This window comes from Prosopis cineraria, unplaced genomic scaffold (genome assembly GCF_029017545.1).
Source record: "Prosopis cineraria cultivar Desert tree isolate PC_DT_omini unplaced genomic scaffold, ASM2901754v1 PC1042, whole genome shotgun sequence".
NCBI lineage: Eukaryota > Viridiplantae > Streptophyta > Magnoliopsida > Fabales > Fabaceae > Prosopis > Prosopis cineraria.
The window spans coordinates 18333-37404 of record NW_026556367.1 but is presented as its reverse complement, the minus strand read 5'-3'; the positions used below and the strand labels follow the sequence as shown (position 1 = coordinate 37404).

The following is a 19072-nucleotide window of genomic DNA, read 5'->3' as shown; positions in this document are numbered from 1 at the left end:
TTTGATCAACCCCCACTTTTTGTTTGAAGGTAGTTGGATGATGCTAAGGATCTCCTTTTTGATAATTTATGAAGCTTGTATTAGCTCTGGATCTTTTGTCAATTCAAAAAAAAAAGTCCAGTAACCTAACAATCATAATGATAGTTTTTCTAACATAAATAACATCTAATAACTTATTTAGTTGTTTTTTGTAGGAAATATGTTACAAAAGAAAAATTTACAATTGACACATAATAGAATATTTAGCCATTGTGTGGACTATTAGAAGATTGTATCACCCTAATTTTTAAGTCCATAATTGACTAACCTAATTAGGTAATTAAGTAAGTTGAGGGTGATGTGTGGCCAGAAAGGTCTAATAAGCATATTTGATTGTATTTCGACCAAATTATAGGTTCGGTATCAAGTTGGGCCACCCGGGCATCAGAAAGAGAAGAAAATGAAGAGTGATGTTGCTATGCCACACACTGTGGTGTGGAGATCGTCCGCTGCAGCACACAGACACTTTTGATGTGAGGGAGGACCTCTTTGTGCCATGTGTCACGGCACATTATGCATAACGCATTCCCATCTATGCGTGGCAAAAAGGAAGCTGAAGGACTCTCCCTCATCACATACTTGTTCGCGCACTGTCCCTCATTTTTAACTTTAAAGGAGCACTTTTTCTTTAGTAAAAAACAATAACATCAAGTAGCTTCGCATCTCCCCAAATCTTTTATCCTTTTCTTTGATTTCTTAGTCTTTGACTCTAGACTTCGTGTTTTTAATGCTTTTTTCATGCTAGTTGTATCATTTCCTAAAAATACACCAAAATATTTTGGTGAGATTTTTTCTTTTTTTTTATCTTCAATTACGCATTAAATAAATGAATATAAGAGTATAAATAATATATAAATATGTGTAAAATACCAACTTATTAGCAATCATAAGATTTCATGCCTATTAACATCAAATCATTCATCGAGACAAGTCCTTTAATATTAAAAGAATATCCTTGTGGCACCTTAGTATCATACAAACATTCACATATACTTTTTTCCTCGTCTTTAGATAATGTGTGCGCTTAATGGCAAATAAGCCTCTTTCCCTCTTCTCATTGTACATGTAAGTTTTTTAATTAATATATTAGCTAAATCTAGTCTAGCATTTATTGCATTCTTAGTCTGCCACTTATGTGTAAAAGCATACTAACAAGACTAACACATACATTCTTTTTACATGCATTACATTAAGATAATGCCTCACATCTAAACTCTACTAGTATGAAAGATAGAAGAAAAAAGACTTATTTTTTCACAAATCCTTCTCACTTGCATTTCTTTTATTCTTACTGAAAATGACCTTAATCCCTTCCATACATTAATAAACTTACTATTCAGTTAAGGCCTTTGGAGCCATTTCATACTCTGTGAGTCATTAAAAGCCTTCTTCAATTTATAGTAAGGGTGATATCGATCAAGAAATCTCGTATGATCAAGGTAAACTATGTTTCTCCATGCTTACGTTAGTAGTAGTATGTGCCTTACTTAAAAGCATCATATACATCTACACCTTCCTCCATAGCATTTTCAAGTCTTTGATCAAAGGTGCCAAGTAGATATAATATTGTTTCCTGGCTATTTTGGTCTCGAAATCATTAAAGACAACATTATGTACTTGTGCTTTATACACAACCAAGGAGGTAGGTTATAAATAACTAACAAAACTAGCCATGCAATGTGTGTACTACTAAGATTGTCATATGAGTTGATTCTATCCGTACAGAGTCCAAGTTGAAGGTTTCTTGGATCACTATCAAATTAAAAAACATGTGATCTATTGTCTTTCACTGAGAAGAATTAACCAGGGTGTCAAAGTTTCCTATAAGTGTTTTCTCATCAAAATTCCATCTCAAATTCTTTACTTCCATTGGATTAGCAAATAAATGTTAAAATTATGGTATTATTGGAAGATACCATATTACCTTCGGAGGAGGCTCTTTAGTTATGATCTCATCACCGCCAACACCATCATCCTTCTTTACTTTGTATCGTGAATTCCCACCTTTTAGACACGTATATAACCCTTCATACTCATTTCTATATAGCATGTAGTCATTAAGACAAACATGTATCATTTTATAATCTATACCCATTGGGTATAAGATTTTCCTTATCTCATATATACATTTAGAAGCAAATTATAGGTTAGAAGCATTTCACTCAAGAATTCAAGCAAATCATCCACCCACTTCTTGACTTTAAGTTAACCAATTATAACACAACAATTAAGAGCGAAACCTTAGTATATTCTAAGTATAAGGACTTTTTTGCATAACTATCCAAGTTGTCATATACATGTAATTGTGCAAATGATACCATCTTAACATCACGAATCATATCATATATTCCATCCTCCAAGTCATTCACAATTTGCTCATTATGAGACATGAAAACTATTCCTACTTTCACATACCATATTTATCTTCTATATCTCAAATTTATATAATCACAAACTATTATTTCATTAATACCCAATTCAATCTTATTCATACAGTTGACACAAGAACAACAATACTTTTCATTTTTACTATGAACATTTTTTCTAGCAAATTTAAGGAATTGATCCATAACATTCTCATATACCTTAGTTATTCTATTAGCATTTATCCAACTATGATCCCTTCCATTTTTTACCAAGCCAATAATCATAAATTCTATCAAATTAGCAATTCACTAGCTTACTTGTGCTTCAATTTGACTCATTTCTTAAAAAATTGACAGAATCTCCCCTTAAAAATTAAACTAAAATAACAACCACCATAAACCAATAGAACCAACAAATAATTAAACAAATATTTACCTATTAAAGTTAGAAAATATCAAATTTAAGCATATCTAAACTCAATTTCTTTAAAAAAAATTCAACAGGGTCTTCTCTTAAAAATTAAATATCCTAAAATTATAACAATCATAAACCAATAGAAGCAACAAACAATTAAACAAATATTTCCTTCTTGAACTAATCCTCAAACTTTATCCAATGCATGAACTTCTTTCCTACCAATATTATATATTCACTTTACAAATATTACTTAAAGTATTGATTTTGGGTGGAAGATTGAATGGTTACAATCAGATATAATTGAATCAAAGCAATTTTGATAAACTATATACTAATAGCAAGAGAGAGGTCTTATTATCATGTTTCAAGGAAATTCTTTAGTGGATGAATTGCTTAGATGTCCTTTCAACATCTAAGGAGGACTTAACCATCATCATGAGTTCTCAAGTATAGTTTAAGGTGTTTTACTTTCTCCCAACCTCCTCTAATACTATTTTTTACAATTTAAAGGAAGCGTCCATAATGTTTAGAAGTCTCAAGGGAGTTATCTCTAGGTCTACGCTATTATGTTACCTTTGTAATTCATCTATGTCTTTTAATTTTCATCAAACTATTTCATTGTACCCTTTACCAAAAAAGATAATAAATTAGAGCAAATAAAAAAGAAACCTGGACAAGAAATAGAGACTTTGTGGAGGAGACAAAGATGGAGAGGGAGGAGAAGATCAGACACCACTAAGCTGCAGGTTTTATGAGAAAAGAGGAGTCATTCAAAGCTATGTGAGGAGTGAGAGAGAGAGAAAATGAGAGAAGAGGAGAGGGAAAGGGATGCCATCACTGAGCTAGGTCTTACCGTTTTTGAAGATAGATAATTGCGATGGGAGGTTTTGTTGAGGGAATTGAGACAAAAGAGCAAGATAGAGAGTTGCAAGCCTAAAATAGTAAAGGTGAGATAGACAAGGAGTTAAGGTGCGGACTTCAATTTTTTTTAATTTTTAAGCACAAGCCACGTTGCTATGGCAACATCGCTTGTGTTTTGAAATCCTTTCTTTATTTTTTTGTTAAAAAAATAATCTTTTAACAATCCACCTCCCTTTTAGTTAGGGTAGTGATATGGCTTGCTCCCTTTCTATATCACATTTTCAATTGGTGACACGAATCAATGTAGTAAAAATGATTTTTTTGCAATGGTGATAATCAACAAATGGGTCACTCTATGGCCTAGTGAAAAACGTTGGAGGAGTGTGTTTGAATTTCAATTGATAAAAAAAGATTACAAAAGAAATTAATAACTAAAACGAGATGATATTTGAATAAAATTTTTTAAAATTGATTTTGACAATTAAAGATATTTGAATAATTTTTAGAATCAATTATAAAATGGGGGAAATGAAAAATGCTCAAATGTTAAAAATTACTTTTCAAATGAAGAAAAAATAGTTTATGTCAAATAGAGTTTAGAAGGCAAATCAAACTTTAAAAAATTAAAAATGTTTGGATAAGACATTTTAAAACTGTAATTGTGGTCCCAAAATTGATTGTGCACATACCTTCAAACAGGCCCAAAGTTGGGGTCTCCACTAGTGACCTTGAACACTAGCTCATTCTCCATAACCGATCAAAATAGTCGAGCAGCATACTCTCGTCTTCTGAATTCTACATGGTTGGACAACATTATATCAGAAAAATATTATTGGTCCCCATTATTTAACAACCAACGGGTCACCAAATCATACACTTAACAGTAATTAAATTGATCGTTTTGATTCTAAATAGTATATGACAAACGTCCTTGTGTCAAATTTTCATATCCTTTAATTTAATTTCAGAAGATTTAAATTTTGAATTACGCCCTATATCGAGTGTCAATTATTAAATGTCAAGTTTTTTTTTGTTACTCATATGAATCTATGTTAATCATTTAATTTCTTCCAGTATTTAAATTTGAAACTTCTAATGGCCACGTGTTTGACTAAATTGCTAACTATGAAGACATTAAACCTTTAATTATATGTTTATATTATTACTTACTGTTATTTTACCGGTAACAACAATTTCATTGACATTGAAAACTTTTGCCTTACGTTCATGATTTTTTTTTTTTTTTTGGGCGTATGCACCGTGAAAAGAGACATGTTTCGAAAACTATGCATTAAAGTGAGTTAAATAAAGAGCACGTGGATGTCACTTTCTCTGTTTAGACACGGTGCTCCCCCCCGTAACCAATTTAAAGGGGACAAGTAGGGATGCTTTGCATACTTCCAACCTTGTATTTAAAAAAAAAATCAAAATTATCTGTACCGTAACCCCTGCATTTTAATTATTTAGTTCAACAGCCCGCTTTCTCCACGTGTTAAACACTACTAACTCAGTTTGGTTCGATTACAAGTAATCTGCTGGGTGCAGTTCTCACATGCTAACCATTTGGCTGCCATTTTGTACTGTAAAGCCCATTATCCACATAAAATTATATGTGATAATACGGATGATATAAAAAATATATGTAATTTCCATTTCCTGTTATGAATTTACTCAAATATCCCTCCCTCTCTTTTTTCTTCTTCTTCCTGCTTCTTTCTTGTGTCCAGAACATTGTTAGCTCTTCCATCCTCCCTTTCTCTTCGTCGCCGGTCACTTTATCTCTGTCAACTGCCGACCTCTCCTTCCTCCCTCTACCACCCTCTTCGCCTCTGTCAACTGTCGCCGCCATCGCTCCATCCTCTCTACCTTCACCGCCTCCCTCTTCATCTAGACAGACATGTCACCACCCTCCCTCTCCCAGACCAGTTTGAAATCCTTAGGTTCCATTTGTTTATTAGAAAAGAATAGAGTGAAATAAATTAAAAAAATAAAGGAAAAAAAGAAGATGATCAAATGAGATATGTAAACACATTTATAAAGAAGATGAGTAATTTAGTTCATGAGATTGAGAATAATAATTAATGAAATTTTTTGAGGGTGTATAAAAGAATGGTGATTTAATTCATTTTTACTTGATTTTTTCAGTTAATTTTATTTTATTTTCTTTTTAATAATTAAATGGGACCTTAAGTTTTGCCTTATCATGAATTTGTTCTACATGTGGTCTCTACCATTAAAAAAAAAAGTGTTTGTGTGTGTGTGTGTTTTGTAATGAGTTTGTTTCTGGCCAAATCTTTTGATTTTGTAGTTAATAGTTAATCATGGTATAGGAGAAGAAGATTGAAAGGAAAGGAAGAAATTTTCGTTGAAAGAAGATCCAATGGGAAAGGTGAAGAGTTTTTTTTCTTTTTTTGAGAGGGGCATTACATATAGAAAATTAATTTAGTTTTAACATTCTCAATATCATACCAAACAAACATATAATAATTATCATTGCATTACATTTCATTTTTTACATTACCTATGATTCAATGAATCAAAGAGGACATACATTTGTGTACAGCCTCTTTCTCCCTTTTCCGTTAAAGGATCAGAGTCTACGCACTCTTTATAGAGGAAGCAAATTAATTTCCCCATACTAATTAATCCATGAGAAAAAACTTTAAGCAAAAAAGAAAGATCTGCGAGAAAAGCTTTAAAATTCATGACAAAATACTTTTTTAAGGAATTTCTTACAAACAATTTTGCAATATAATGCAATAAAATTTTTTAGAAATAAAAAAATTATATACACTTATTTTGTACCTGAGTAATTTTGCCATCATGATTTCTACCCACATGATGCTACCTTTTTTTTTTTGGCCAAACATGTATAACCTATTTTTTTTATTAAGAAGATATCAAGTATCCTTTTTCACAACTCCGTACCAAACCATTATTGGTGAAAATATTCCTCACGAATATAATTTTGGCGAGGAAAAGAAAATGAAGAAAATGAAAAACAATATTGTTTCTCGTGAGCAAAATATTCCCGTAAAAATAATTTGATTTAATATTGCCTAACTAACTAAACAACCTACTCTAATTAATGTTACTTGAGGTAATCTTTCAACTTTTTAAAGAACTAACTAATTTTAGCAAATTTTTATAATCTATATAAAATGTTTAATAGGTGATAGCAAGTGGACAATTCCATGAGAACAACATGTAGCACCAATTTTGAGCCAAGATAAAATTTTTAGAAAACACTATATATCATAATTTTGTTAGAATTAGAGTCAATAATTGGGGCCAAGCCTGACAAGTTAGCCCGAACCTAACCGAAAAAGGTTAGAGCCGGACTTAGAAAAAATAATTTTTTTTTATGTTCGAGTCTATTCAGGCTAGGCTGAATAGGCTCGAAAAAATTCAGGCCAAGCTCGATCGGGTTCGGGCTTGGCCCGAATATCGGAATAAAAAAAATTTTATTTTTACAAAATATAATAAATATTAATTAATTAATTAAGGTTTAGGCCATTTTAGCAAGCTCGAATACCGGAATAAAAAAATTTTATTTTTACAAAATATAATAAATATTAATTAATTAATTAAGGTTTAGGCCATTTTATACTAAAATACTATATATTTGAGTCTTATACACCATTTAAGTATCAAAAAAATATATTTTATATTTTTATAAAATAAAATAATTAATTTTAAAGTGAAAAAAATTAATTAAAAATAAAAATTTGGGTATTCAGGCCGCCTGAAGTTTGAAGTAATTCGAGTTGGGCTTTACTTTTCGATTTTCTCAAGAAGTTGGGCCTATTCAGGTCGAGCTTATTCAGGCCGAGCCCAAATAAGTCCGACCCGTATGAATTTTCAGCCCTAATTAGAATCAACAAGGGGTGATTCATTTGGCAAGTATTTCACATATAATTTACAAGATCATAGGATCAAATTTCGTTATTAATACAAAAATTTTGTTGTGGTGGACGATCTACATAAATTCTCGTGTAAGTGCTTTTAAAGTTTGGAAGTATGCACTAGCCCTGATAACCTCTCAAACTCCACTCATTTAAGTTTTTTTAATAAGAAAAGAAGTTCGCAATGATCTCTATAAAACATCCGCAGGAAAATTAAAAGCACGTTGTTTTGTAAGTAATGACTGAAGAGTGTCGCTGCATGAGAGAAACAATGAATTAAGAACCTAATAATTGCAAATTAGTAAAGGTTACATTATATTGGTAAAAGACAGGTCGATTCAATTAGAGAAGCAGATGCACAAGATAGATATTACATTATTAGCACGCATGTTAATACATATTATCAAGCCACATTCTAGGTCTCTGCAGGTCCTGCGTCATCAAGCCAGGACTCAACCTGAACATGAGAATGCAGAATTCCATTTGATTCAAAACACCATCTCCATCCAAGTCACCTTCCATTAACATCATCACGAGCTCGTCGTCCCTCACGTCCAACCCTAGTAACATCGCGGTCATCTTCAAGCTCTCGAAGGTGATCACTCCCTTGCTCGCATCCATGAGAAGAAAAAATCCATTGCAGAGCTCGGCGATGAACCCTTCAGCTCCAAGGCTCGCAACCATGGAGGGGAAGAAGTCCTCGAAGTCGAATTCCCATCCGCAATCTACTTCCATTGTTGAAGAAGATGATGAACCTGCAAATTGGTGCATAGTTCAACCGTTTGTTTTGTTGCTTTTGTATGTGAGCTTTTTGGGAAGGAGAATATGCGTGTCGGTAGCTTGAGGTTGAAGAATTTGAATGGTAGGGTTGGTGAGAGAGAGGGTGTTATATATAGAGCGAAATGATTAATTGAGGGGAAAAAGGTCTCTTTAATCCCACTATTTTTTTTTTTTCATTTTTTGTTACGAGAGGCACATGGATTCGAATTCCCAAGTTAAATGTAAGTACATTGTTGTCTTTGAATCAATTTATATGAGTTCAAGTTTTTATCAAAAATTTAAATTATCAACATTTAATTAAAATATTTGTTATACTTTTCATCCGAAATTGAAAGCATTATCATTGGACACTGAGTGTGGATCATCATTTTTTTTTTAATTAAACATGTTATCATTTTTTAAAAAAGAAATTGGACACAGAACAAAATATAATTTTTTGTGGCCTTCCCTTTTTTCTTATCCGGAACATCCTCGTTTAATACAGTAATACACCATGTGAATTTGATGGCGACTCATTTTCATCTAGCAATTTTTTTTTTCTTTTTGATCTTTGCTAATTGGGTAGAACAGTGTGTGTCCTCATTCGTAATTGTAACCCGTGAATTCTATATAAATGCGGTGTAGGGTAGAGAAAAAGAGGTGTCAGGTGAAAATGGCGCATCGTATTAATGTTATTGTTTGTTTTGCGACATCCTTCGACATGCATTGTCAGTATTGACATGAGTGAAATGAAAAAATTTGGCTAGATTTATATTCTTATAATATCAACCTCCCTCTATAATATAAAACATTAACTATATCTATTTGAAAATAAATTGTATCAATTTTGTTTCAATCTTGCAAAAATATTTACACCATATATCATCGTGGCAATACATGTCAACCTTTAATTAATTTCTAAAAATAAAGTGATTAAAAATTTTTAAAAAACTTCATTATAATGATAACTTGTGTTTAAACTTTTGTCCTAGTCATATATATGGGGGAATAATGTTCCTGTTTGGGAGCATCTTTCGACGACCTTCATCGCAACAACCTCCTCTTTCCTCTCGTCTGTAAAGCTTTTCGTTTAGAACGTGTCACGTGTACGCATTAATAAATCACTCTTAGAGATCAATATGGGACTGCATTAATCTGTAACACATTTATCGATGTAGTTTTGTCCTTACTGATGAATCTGTCGTTTGTTCCTGTGGTGAAGTGGAGCCTCTCTACGTACGGCCTTCACTGCGCTTGCACCAACCTGCGTTCTCTTTTTCACTAGGGTTTATGTTGTAGAGGGAAGGCCTATTTAATTACTTGTTTTAACACAAGTTTTAAAAAAAAAGAATAAAAAAACAAAAAATTATTCTGAAAAATCAAAAAATCAAAGCATCTTTTATCTTTTATATGTTTTATTGTTTTTGTTTTGAAAAACTAGATAAAAGACAGAATATATCACGCTTTTATTAATGACAATTATATTAACAAAATAAATTATTCTTTTAACCTTTTACTTCACCATTTTAGATATACTTTTCAAGACAATGATTCAAAAAAAATTATTTTTTAATTACAAAACTCGTTTTAAAATATTATTATACAAAATTATGCTTTAAAAAACATTCAACAAACAAACAAACAAGCAAGCAAGCGCTACATCATGACGACTGACGAAGCTTCTCCTTCCAGGAAGTTGCACGTTATAGAACACAATTGTACGGATTCAGATGTCGTTTTAACGTATACGTACGTCCAAATGTAGGGTGCGTTTCGTTTTCATCCATTTAATATTTGAAATGGACTTTTAAATTTTTAAAATATTAAAAATTATTTGAATAATTTTTTAAGGAGTAAAATAATTTTTTAAAAGTGAGTTAAAATGGGTTTGAAATGTAAATTTTAAAATTTTATTTTTGGGTGGATTTCAAAAGTTCATTTCAAATGTTAATGAGTTGGGAGTAATTATGAGAGAAATAATTGGATACCTAATTTTCTAAATGACCATGATATTCTTTGATCCATGTAACTTTATACACTAATGAAGAAAATATGATTAACACTAATAATAATAATGATAAGCATACATTTTTATCATCAATTTTAAATATAATTTCAAACATAACTTCTGATAGAGAGATAAATAAGGTTTGAAAGTCTATTAAAAATTAAATTGTATATTATAGATCGGACCATTAATCAAGAATATTTTTTTTAATATTAAATTATATATATTTTAATTATTCTTGTTATTTAACATCTTACATTTGATATTATTTTAATTTTTTGACATTTTTTAAACATTTTTAATATATTATATGTGAATAATAAAAATTATAAATTATCATAAACCAATATCATTTTTAGTCATTGTATATTTAAAAGTATATTTTAAAAACACAAATTTTTATTAATCCAAACAACTTTTAATTTATCAAACTAATTTTTAAAAAGATATATTTAAACACAAATTTTATTAAAACAATTAATTTTTACTCAACTAATCTTTACTAAATAAATTTTTATTAAATTAATTTTTAATAAATTAAAAATCAAACACACACATGATTTCCCGCCGGGACGATCGGCGTATGTAGATGTACGCTTAGTAACTTCAACGGATCCACAATGGTTGGATGATCACGTTCTTCTGGAGCGTGTCCTGACGTAATCGTGACAGTCACGACAAAGATCGATCGGAGTCAGAAGAGTAACGTGTTTTTCCAGAGTTATATATATATATATATATATATATATATAATTATCTCTTTGCCCTCTCGGGCATGGATAAAGAGTACGTGCATTTGAATCTTTATCATGGTTCCTATATAGCTAGGCATGTGAGTGCGCTTTGCCTGCTCTTTACTTGGGGCTTGTTAAACAAATAGTCAATGCACATCATTTCTTGTTTCTTATCAACGAAAATGTTGTCAAAGCAAAGATTATCTAGCTATACTGCTATTTAGCACTAGGCAAACGGCACTTGAGATGGCGTTTTTGCTGGCTAGTCAAATTGGATTGAAAAGCTTAACCCAAATTAATTTTTTTAGTGGGTTAGCTAGTCTGTGAGTTACTTTACAAAAATATTTTAAAATTTTTTTAAATAATTTAAAATTTATATAACATATATACAGTTCACAATCCATGACAAATTAATAATTAAAGAACTTGTAAATAAATAAAATAAATATAAAATTTAATCAATTAAATTTAATCAACCATAAACAGAATAATGTTGTGAAGAAGGAAAATGTCAGTATGGACGAAGATGAAGAGACAATTTGGATGCATTAGCAATAATACCAATCATGTAGTTTTCATACATATGTGAGCAAAGCATTAAGCAACTCAATCCTGGTTAAAGAAAAAAAGTTAAGGAGTGAGATGATGGGAATCTAATGCACACAAAGTCCACCATCCTAGAATAAAGAAGAAGAAGAAGAAATGGATTCGCAGGCTAACTCGTTTAGTCCATAAATTTTTATGGTTTGAATTGATCCAACTTATTTTGCAAAATAAGCTCATTTTACCAACACAACTTGCCAAATTGATAGGTTGGCAGACTGACCTGTTAGGTTGAGTCCGTTTGCCTAATTTTGCTGCTATTTACTTATGAGCGTAACAAGCACATGACAAACACCTAGGTTAATTAAGAATTTGTATAAAAAATATATAGAAAGCAAAGCAACTTTCTTTAGACTCTATGCGACTGCCCCTATATTGTTCTCATTAACACTATAATTACAATTTATTTAAGGTCTAATTAAACCCAACAAATTAAGTAAATTAAATTATGCATTTGAATTTTATATTTAAAATTTAACATTTAATTTTTTATTTTGATAGTATAAAAAATAGAGAGAGATGAGTTGAGATTTAAATAATAATAAAAAATTGGATGTGATAAACTTTTCTCTATACTTAAGTTAGTGATAAAAAAGAACAAGAGATGAGAGAATCGACAAGAGTGATAAAAGTACGAATAATAAAAGCACGATTAGAATAAAAAGTTTAAATGACTGTAATTTCCAACACTATAATATAAATGAAATTTGAATATAGATAAACTATAATAAATTATATATTTAAATTTGATCTATATTCATATGTTTTTATATATTCAAACAGGAATTGATTTTAAATTCAAATCTAAATCTAAACTTCTGTGAATTCAAAGACAACATATAATAATTTCATTTAATGTTATGGAAATTCTAGAAAGTGAGAATTCCTGAGTATCAAGTTAAGATCACTAACTACATCCGTCACGCACCTGTTTCAAAATGGAGAAGTGAGAGTGATGGTTAAAATATGGCAAATTAAAGTGGCTCTCTCTTAGTTCGTTACCTTTTTACTATGTACTCAGTTGTTCTTATTTTCCTCTTGTATAAAAAAAAAAAAGACACTCATGTTTTTTGGGAAAGTAGAAATCAGGGTTCAAATGAAAGTTGTCTCAAGAAACCTAGTTGGCATGTACATGGGAGAAACTCATCCTAAGCAAAACACACCAATCATCTCTCTTATTATTCAAGTTCTCATGATCAAGCTTTACACAACTCTCCATGACATATCAAACCAATCAACTTAGAGTTCATCTTTAATGCTCATTTTAGGTGATAAAATTTGGACTATCCAGATTTTAATACGGATGATCTAAATTTAAAGTATTTATTATATATTTTTATTAAAATAAAATTTTATAAATCTGTTCATTATTAATCTGATCTAAATTTAATTTGAAAGGCCCAAAGTTAATATTAATTTTTTTTATAAATTGACTATGTAGATTTACTTTGAATAGTTTAGATTTATAATTTTTAACTTATAATCTTTTAGAAAATATTTTTTTAAAATTATCAATTAGAATATTATCTTAATTTTTAATATTTTACAATTGTTCAATTAAGTCAAACAACTATTATTGTTATTGTGTTATATGAGGCGCTCATTAAATGAATGAATTATTTAGGCCAATCATCAAATCCAGGCTAAGGTGGGATGTTCCTTTGGTCCCTTGTGCGTCCCCATAAATATTAATTATTACAGACCATCTCATGTATTAATATGAATAAGTTAAAATATTTGAATAATAATGATAATGATAATAATAATGATAATGATAATAATAATAATATAGTACATAATATAAGACAGTATGTGAAACCCGTTCGACAATAGATCATATAATAAAGCATGTTTGTTTTTTTAATTATTATTTAAAATCAATTGTTATGATTTTACCCAAAAAAATCAACTGTTATGAAAATTGACCGAGCGTTTGCATGAATGTGGTTTTTAATTTTTATTTAATATTCATCTAATATAGTATAAGTATGCCAAATATATAGCTTTTATGGATATATATTATTCATTTACTTTTTATAAATTGAAGACCGATCTATTCCAATTTTTGGTTCCACTTATCAATATACAGTGATATGTATGAAAATGTGTTCAGAGTACAAACTCTTCATATATTTTTTATTAAAACTAATATATTACATATATCATATATGATGTTAGTTAAAAAATATCATGCAAAGTTATAAAAAACTTAAATGAAATTTAAGATTTAAATGAACATTGAATTATAAACATATATCACATTAGTTTAAAAATATCATACAAAATTATCATGGTGCGTTCTAAACAACATATAAACTGGAAGGAAACAGAGAAGGATTTTAAATAAACAAACAGTAATTCTAAAAATCCACGAGAGTAGTGTCATGACAAGCAAAAAGTAAGAGAATCTAGTTCAAAAGATTAGTTTATGACAAGGGAGATAACGCCTACTTCGCTTATAAATCAATGCCATCTTTACAATGCTTCATTCTATCTTCAGCCGGTTGAAACTCTCTGTAGGAGGCACCTTCCGTGACACTGAACTCTTAGTAAAAGAGTCAATATTTTGAGCATAAATTTAAAAAAGAGTTCTTCTAAAAAAAATTAGCTTATTAAGAAAGAGAACTCCTCAAATTTAATTATAAACTCTATTTTATTTGCGAGACTTCTCGATATAGAATTTATGACATACATGCAACAATATGGACAATAATTTGGTGAAAGACTAAAGTTTGATTTCATTATTAACTTTTAGAATTTTCATCAAAATTAAAAAAAATTTTAAAATTTATTAACTCTATTTAAAAATTTAATAAATTTTTAATTTTTTTCTATTAAATATATATACACTTTAAAAATAAAATACTCTAATATTTAATAAATTTTTTAATTTTAATAAGGACAAAATAATAAAAATAAATATAATAATAATAATTTAAGTATTTTATAAAGAGAATTAAGATAAATATATATTTTTTTACTTTATAAATAGAAATAAAGGAGTAAGATTTAAAAGAGATCTGTGAGAGAGAAATAGTGCATTACGAAGCGTCCAAATCGGAAAGGGGTCCCGCCAAGGAAAAAGGAGTCAAGAGACATTATGTGTGGGAGAGAATACGGAAAGGGGTCCCGCCGAGGAAAAAGGAGTTAAGAGACATTATGTGTAGGAGAGAATACTCTCTCTCTCTCTCTCTCTCTCTATATCTGGCGTGCAAATCAAGAGAGAGAGAGAGAATATTCTGTTGGTTCATCATGCAAGTGTGATGTTCCTTTGCGTCCTCGTGTGTCCCCATACAAATATCAATTAGTACATACCACTCCAATGTATTAACATATATGTTAAAATTAAATAATTGATAATAATAATAATAATAATATATACGGCAGCAGGTGAAACCTTGTGACACCCAATTTAGTCGTAGTAAGTAGTGGACTACGTTTTGGGAGCAACAAGCACTGGGGTACGTTTGTTGACTTGTGTGGGCACTGAAATTTCCATGAAACTTCCGGCTTCTGGCTTTTAAATTCTTCGAAAGCCAACGTCTATACTAAATCATACAGTTTGTTACTTTATGGGATTCAGACTAATTTAAATTGAACTGGCAAGACTGACAGTAATTTGAATCGAGTCGGGCATGAATATAAAGGATGGTAAAGTTTTACCACCAAATATTTAATAAGATTGCATTCTCAAATTCAAACACAAAATTTCTGATGAGCTAATACAAACTCTGCAAGTTTAACTAAACGCTTGATGATCTAAACATATCTTTAAAGAGATTAATGATGTAGCATGTTTCTTAACCATTGTTACATGAGACTCCACAACCAAGGGGGCCGAAAAAGAAAGTGATAAATAGGTACCAAAAGTTTAATTTTATGATAATTATATATTGATAAATTTTGCATAGATATAAGTTGTAGGGGTTGATTTAGATAGTGTTAAAAATGAGAGTTTTTATTTATTTACAAGCATTTTCTTATTAAAGACGGTCTTATTCAAGATAAGGTATAGTATGAAATGTGGACATCTTTCTTATTGAAGATTTTTTCACCATGTTATGAGGAATTATCCTTTTTGTTAAACCCAACTTTGTTGGTAAAAATGAGAGTTTTTAGTTATTATAAGCCACACTTACCTTTAAATTAATATTTTCAATTTACCTTTAACCAAAATTTGTTACAAGTGATCTTGATTTGTTGATTGACTTTTAACTATCACATTTTTTTTTTGGCCATATAGGAAGAAACTAATATTAAACAAATCTGAAACCACTAGTCAAAACAAGAACAAACCAAAAATAAGGAAGGGAACAAAAGCATCAAATATGAATGCCACAGCTAAATGGAATGTAAGCAAAGGAGAAATACAAAGAGCAATCCTAGCTATCTGAAAACCAGAAGATAGGAAGAGAACAAGTAGGGATGGGATTGTAAACACCCAATCATCAACTGAGCACATCCCTTCAAGAGCTATGCAGGAAATAACACTCATAACTGTATAAAAACTTGGCTGCCACTTGAAGCCATATTAATGTAACATTGGCTTAAAAGAATCCACTAAAGCCAAGTAATTCCCATCGAAGCAGAATGTATCCTTGAACACAACTTGCACTAGTAAAACACAAACAATCTCCTCTAACTCCTTTTGACTCCACAAGAGATAGCCTAAAATGAATAATACTAGATCATGACAACATAATAATAAAATCACAACTATATGTGCCTAGCCAAATGTAACAATGAGCTTAAGCTCATATGTACTAGCACCTTTTCCAACTCTGTCGAACAGCTCATCTGAAAATAGTAAGAGATAATAAATGAGATCTAACATTTCAATAAAAATTGGATAATATACACCAACATACAAATTGAGCCTAGTTCATAAACATATTTATATATATAAGTACAATTTTAGCAATCTTTTAAAAAAGAGTTCACAAAATAAGGTATACAGTTTTTCAAGTTATTGGTTATATAAATCAAAACATCAATTTAACAAGTGATGCTTAACCATACCACACCCTTATGTCACCCCTTGCACCTTATTTCGTTAGCTAGAGCTTAAATTGAAAATATACTCAACTAAAAGTACATTGCTTTTAGAATAGGACTTTCCTCTTTAAAAGAAGGTGCTAATTGTCCCAAACCCATACTAGGATAATAGAGGACTACAAAGACAAGCCAACTACCAAGTGCTTGGTGGAACCGTATCATTTGGCAATCAAAATTGCAAATCTCAACCTTGGTATATCAATCATATAACCAACCACCTTATTTCCTCTTTTGTATCACTTTTTAGAAAGCATTTAAAAGTAGCCAAGCATGCTTGAAAAGGATAAAACTCATTTCACGCAATTCAAATACATCCAAATATATTTGAAAAGAATCACAGTTATCTAAAAAGACAATTTCTCAAATATCCATCATTTTACAGTCACTAGCATACTTAAAAGGAACAAACTACTATAGAATTGATTTCAAAGAACAACAAGCATGCTAGAAGGTTTTAAACATGCTCTCAAAGCAAAAACAATAAACAAACTTTCAATGAGCACAATAGCATTCCCACACAATCATTTATCCATATATATAATAAAATAAGTATATCAATATATGCAAGAATATTTCAATGTTATCTCTTTTTCAAATTATAAAATAAACTTCATGTGCTCCGTTAAGTTCCACAGCCTCAATAATAAGTCAAGCTACAACATTCAATAACATAAATATCAATATATTTTCTTAACTAATTCATTACTACAGAAATTCTTACTAAAACTCCTAATTTTGTCAACTTAACCTCTAACCTTTCCAACTCTAAATCCTAAAGCTTGTCCTAAAAAAATCAATCAATATTATTCTTAATCTCCATTCAAACATATTTCTACCTGACATAAATTCAAACAATTCACCTAAATCCGTAAATAATATGTCTAAAGTTTTAAATTGAAATAATTTCTTAACTAAACAATGTCAGGATTGCTCATATTGAAAATATCCAAAAAAATAACTCAAATTTGTCATTCAATCTCACGAACAATTTCTAACAGGTATTTAAAAGTAATTCATAACAAATTATCAAAGTTGCAAGTAATAATTAACTCCAAAATCAAAATCCATTTTTTTACACTTAAAGCTTAATTTTAACATACCCAAATGTAAAAATTCAACTTTATTTTAGTAAACTAAACCAATTAACTTCAAGTACTTACTTATTTCAATGCTCTTATAGTTCCCGATTTTTGGAACTCAATGTACTTGCTCCAAGTTTTGATATTTAAACTCGCTTACTCTTCTCAATATTCATGTCGTCAAAAAGCTTTCATCATGTATAATAATTTTTGTGAAGGGAGTTTTGTAATTTAAAGATGTTATAAGTGTCAAATGATTTTTTTTTGTTGATTAATAAAATTGACTAGTGTTTTTTCACTACTCTCTTTATATATATATATATAATCAAAAAATTCTCATCCTTTTTTATAATTACCTAGCATGGATTTCAAATTATTTTTTTGTCTAGCATAAAACTCTACCTATAAAATTTTGCTTAAATATAGTTTTCATAATATCCAAGTAAATATTACCTTTTTAATGAAAAAAATAATTTTTATATATGTTAATCCCACCAAACCTTATTGGTATCATTTTTTCATTTAATATTAACTTGAAATTATATTCTAATTTAAGCCTAATAATTATCTCTTGATTAATTTAATCACCTTCAAATGTTATCTCTAATTTTTATTAACTCTAATTAATTTTTAAAATTTAAATTGAGATGTTAAAACCTAAGGCAAAATGCAACAAGTAAATTGATACACACCATGATCCTAAAATAGGTTCAGGTCAAAATTTCTAGAACCAACTCCATTAATGGTAGCAACCACAATAGTGAAGACAAAAAAAATCAACAAGTAAAGCTTATTTTCAATCAAGTACCAAACCAAATAAAACTAGTTTAAGAAACCTACATCCCTCTAGAGCCCTTTTGATTCCAAGTAACATAGTAGCTAAGTAAACAAAGATCAAGCTCCACTAATCCACATTGATCCACAAGGAAGAAAATACCTAGTTTAGATCAGTTAGAAACACTAGCCACTCAACACAAGTCAAAGCCCTAATCCTTAAAGATCTTTCTCTAATTTGCTTCAACCCTTTTGAAACCTTCTTCATGCACAACCATAGGTCTGATGTCACAACCCTTGATGGAATCTATCATTGATCTCTATCCATTGCAAATTTGGCAATAACACCAAGCCTCCTCTACCCTACCGACCTTTACTCTCACCAAATTGGTGTCACTACTCCTTAAAATTCCTTACTCACGCACCTTTAAACCTATAGTCACTAGTGTACCAAACCAAAACACACTCACA

General features: G+C 30.0%; 1 protein-coding gene across 1 annotated transcript; it reads right to left on the bottom strand.

Moving 5' to 3' along the window:
- Positions 1 to 7861: 7861 nt before the first annotated feature.
- Positions 7862 to 8429, bottom strand: LOC129299126 (calcium-binding protein PBP1-like). Its single transcript, XM_054937574.1, has one exon. The coding sequence runs from the start codon at positions 8358 to 8360 to the stop codon at positions 7980 to 7982; it is 381 nt and encodes a 126-aa protein (XP_054793549.1). The 5' UTR covers positions 8361 to 8429; the 3' UTR covers positions 7862 to 7979.
- Positions 8430 to 19072: the final 10643 nt, after the last annotated feature.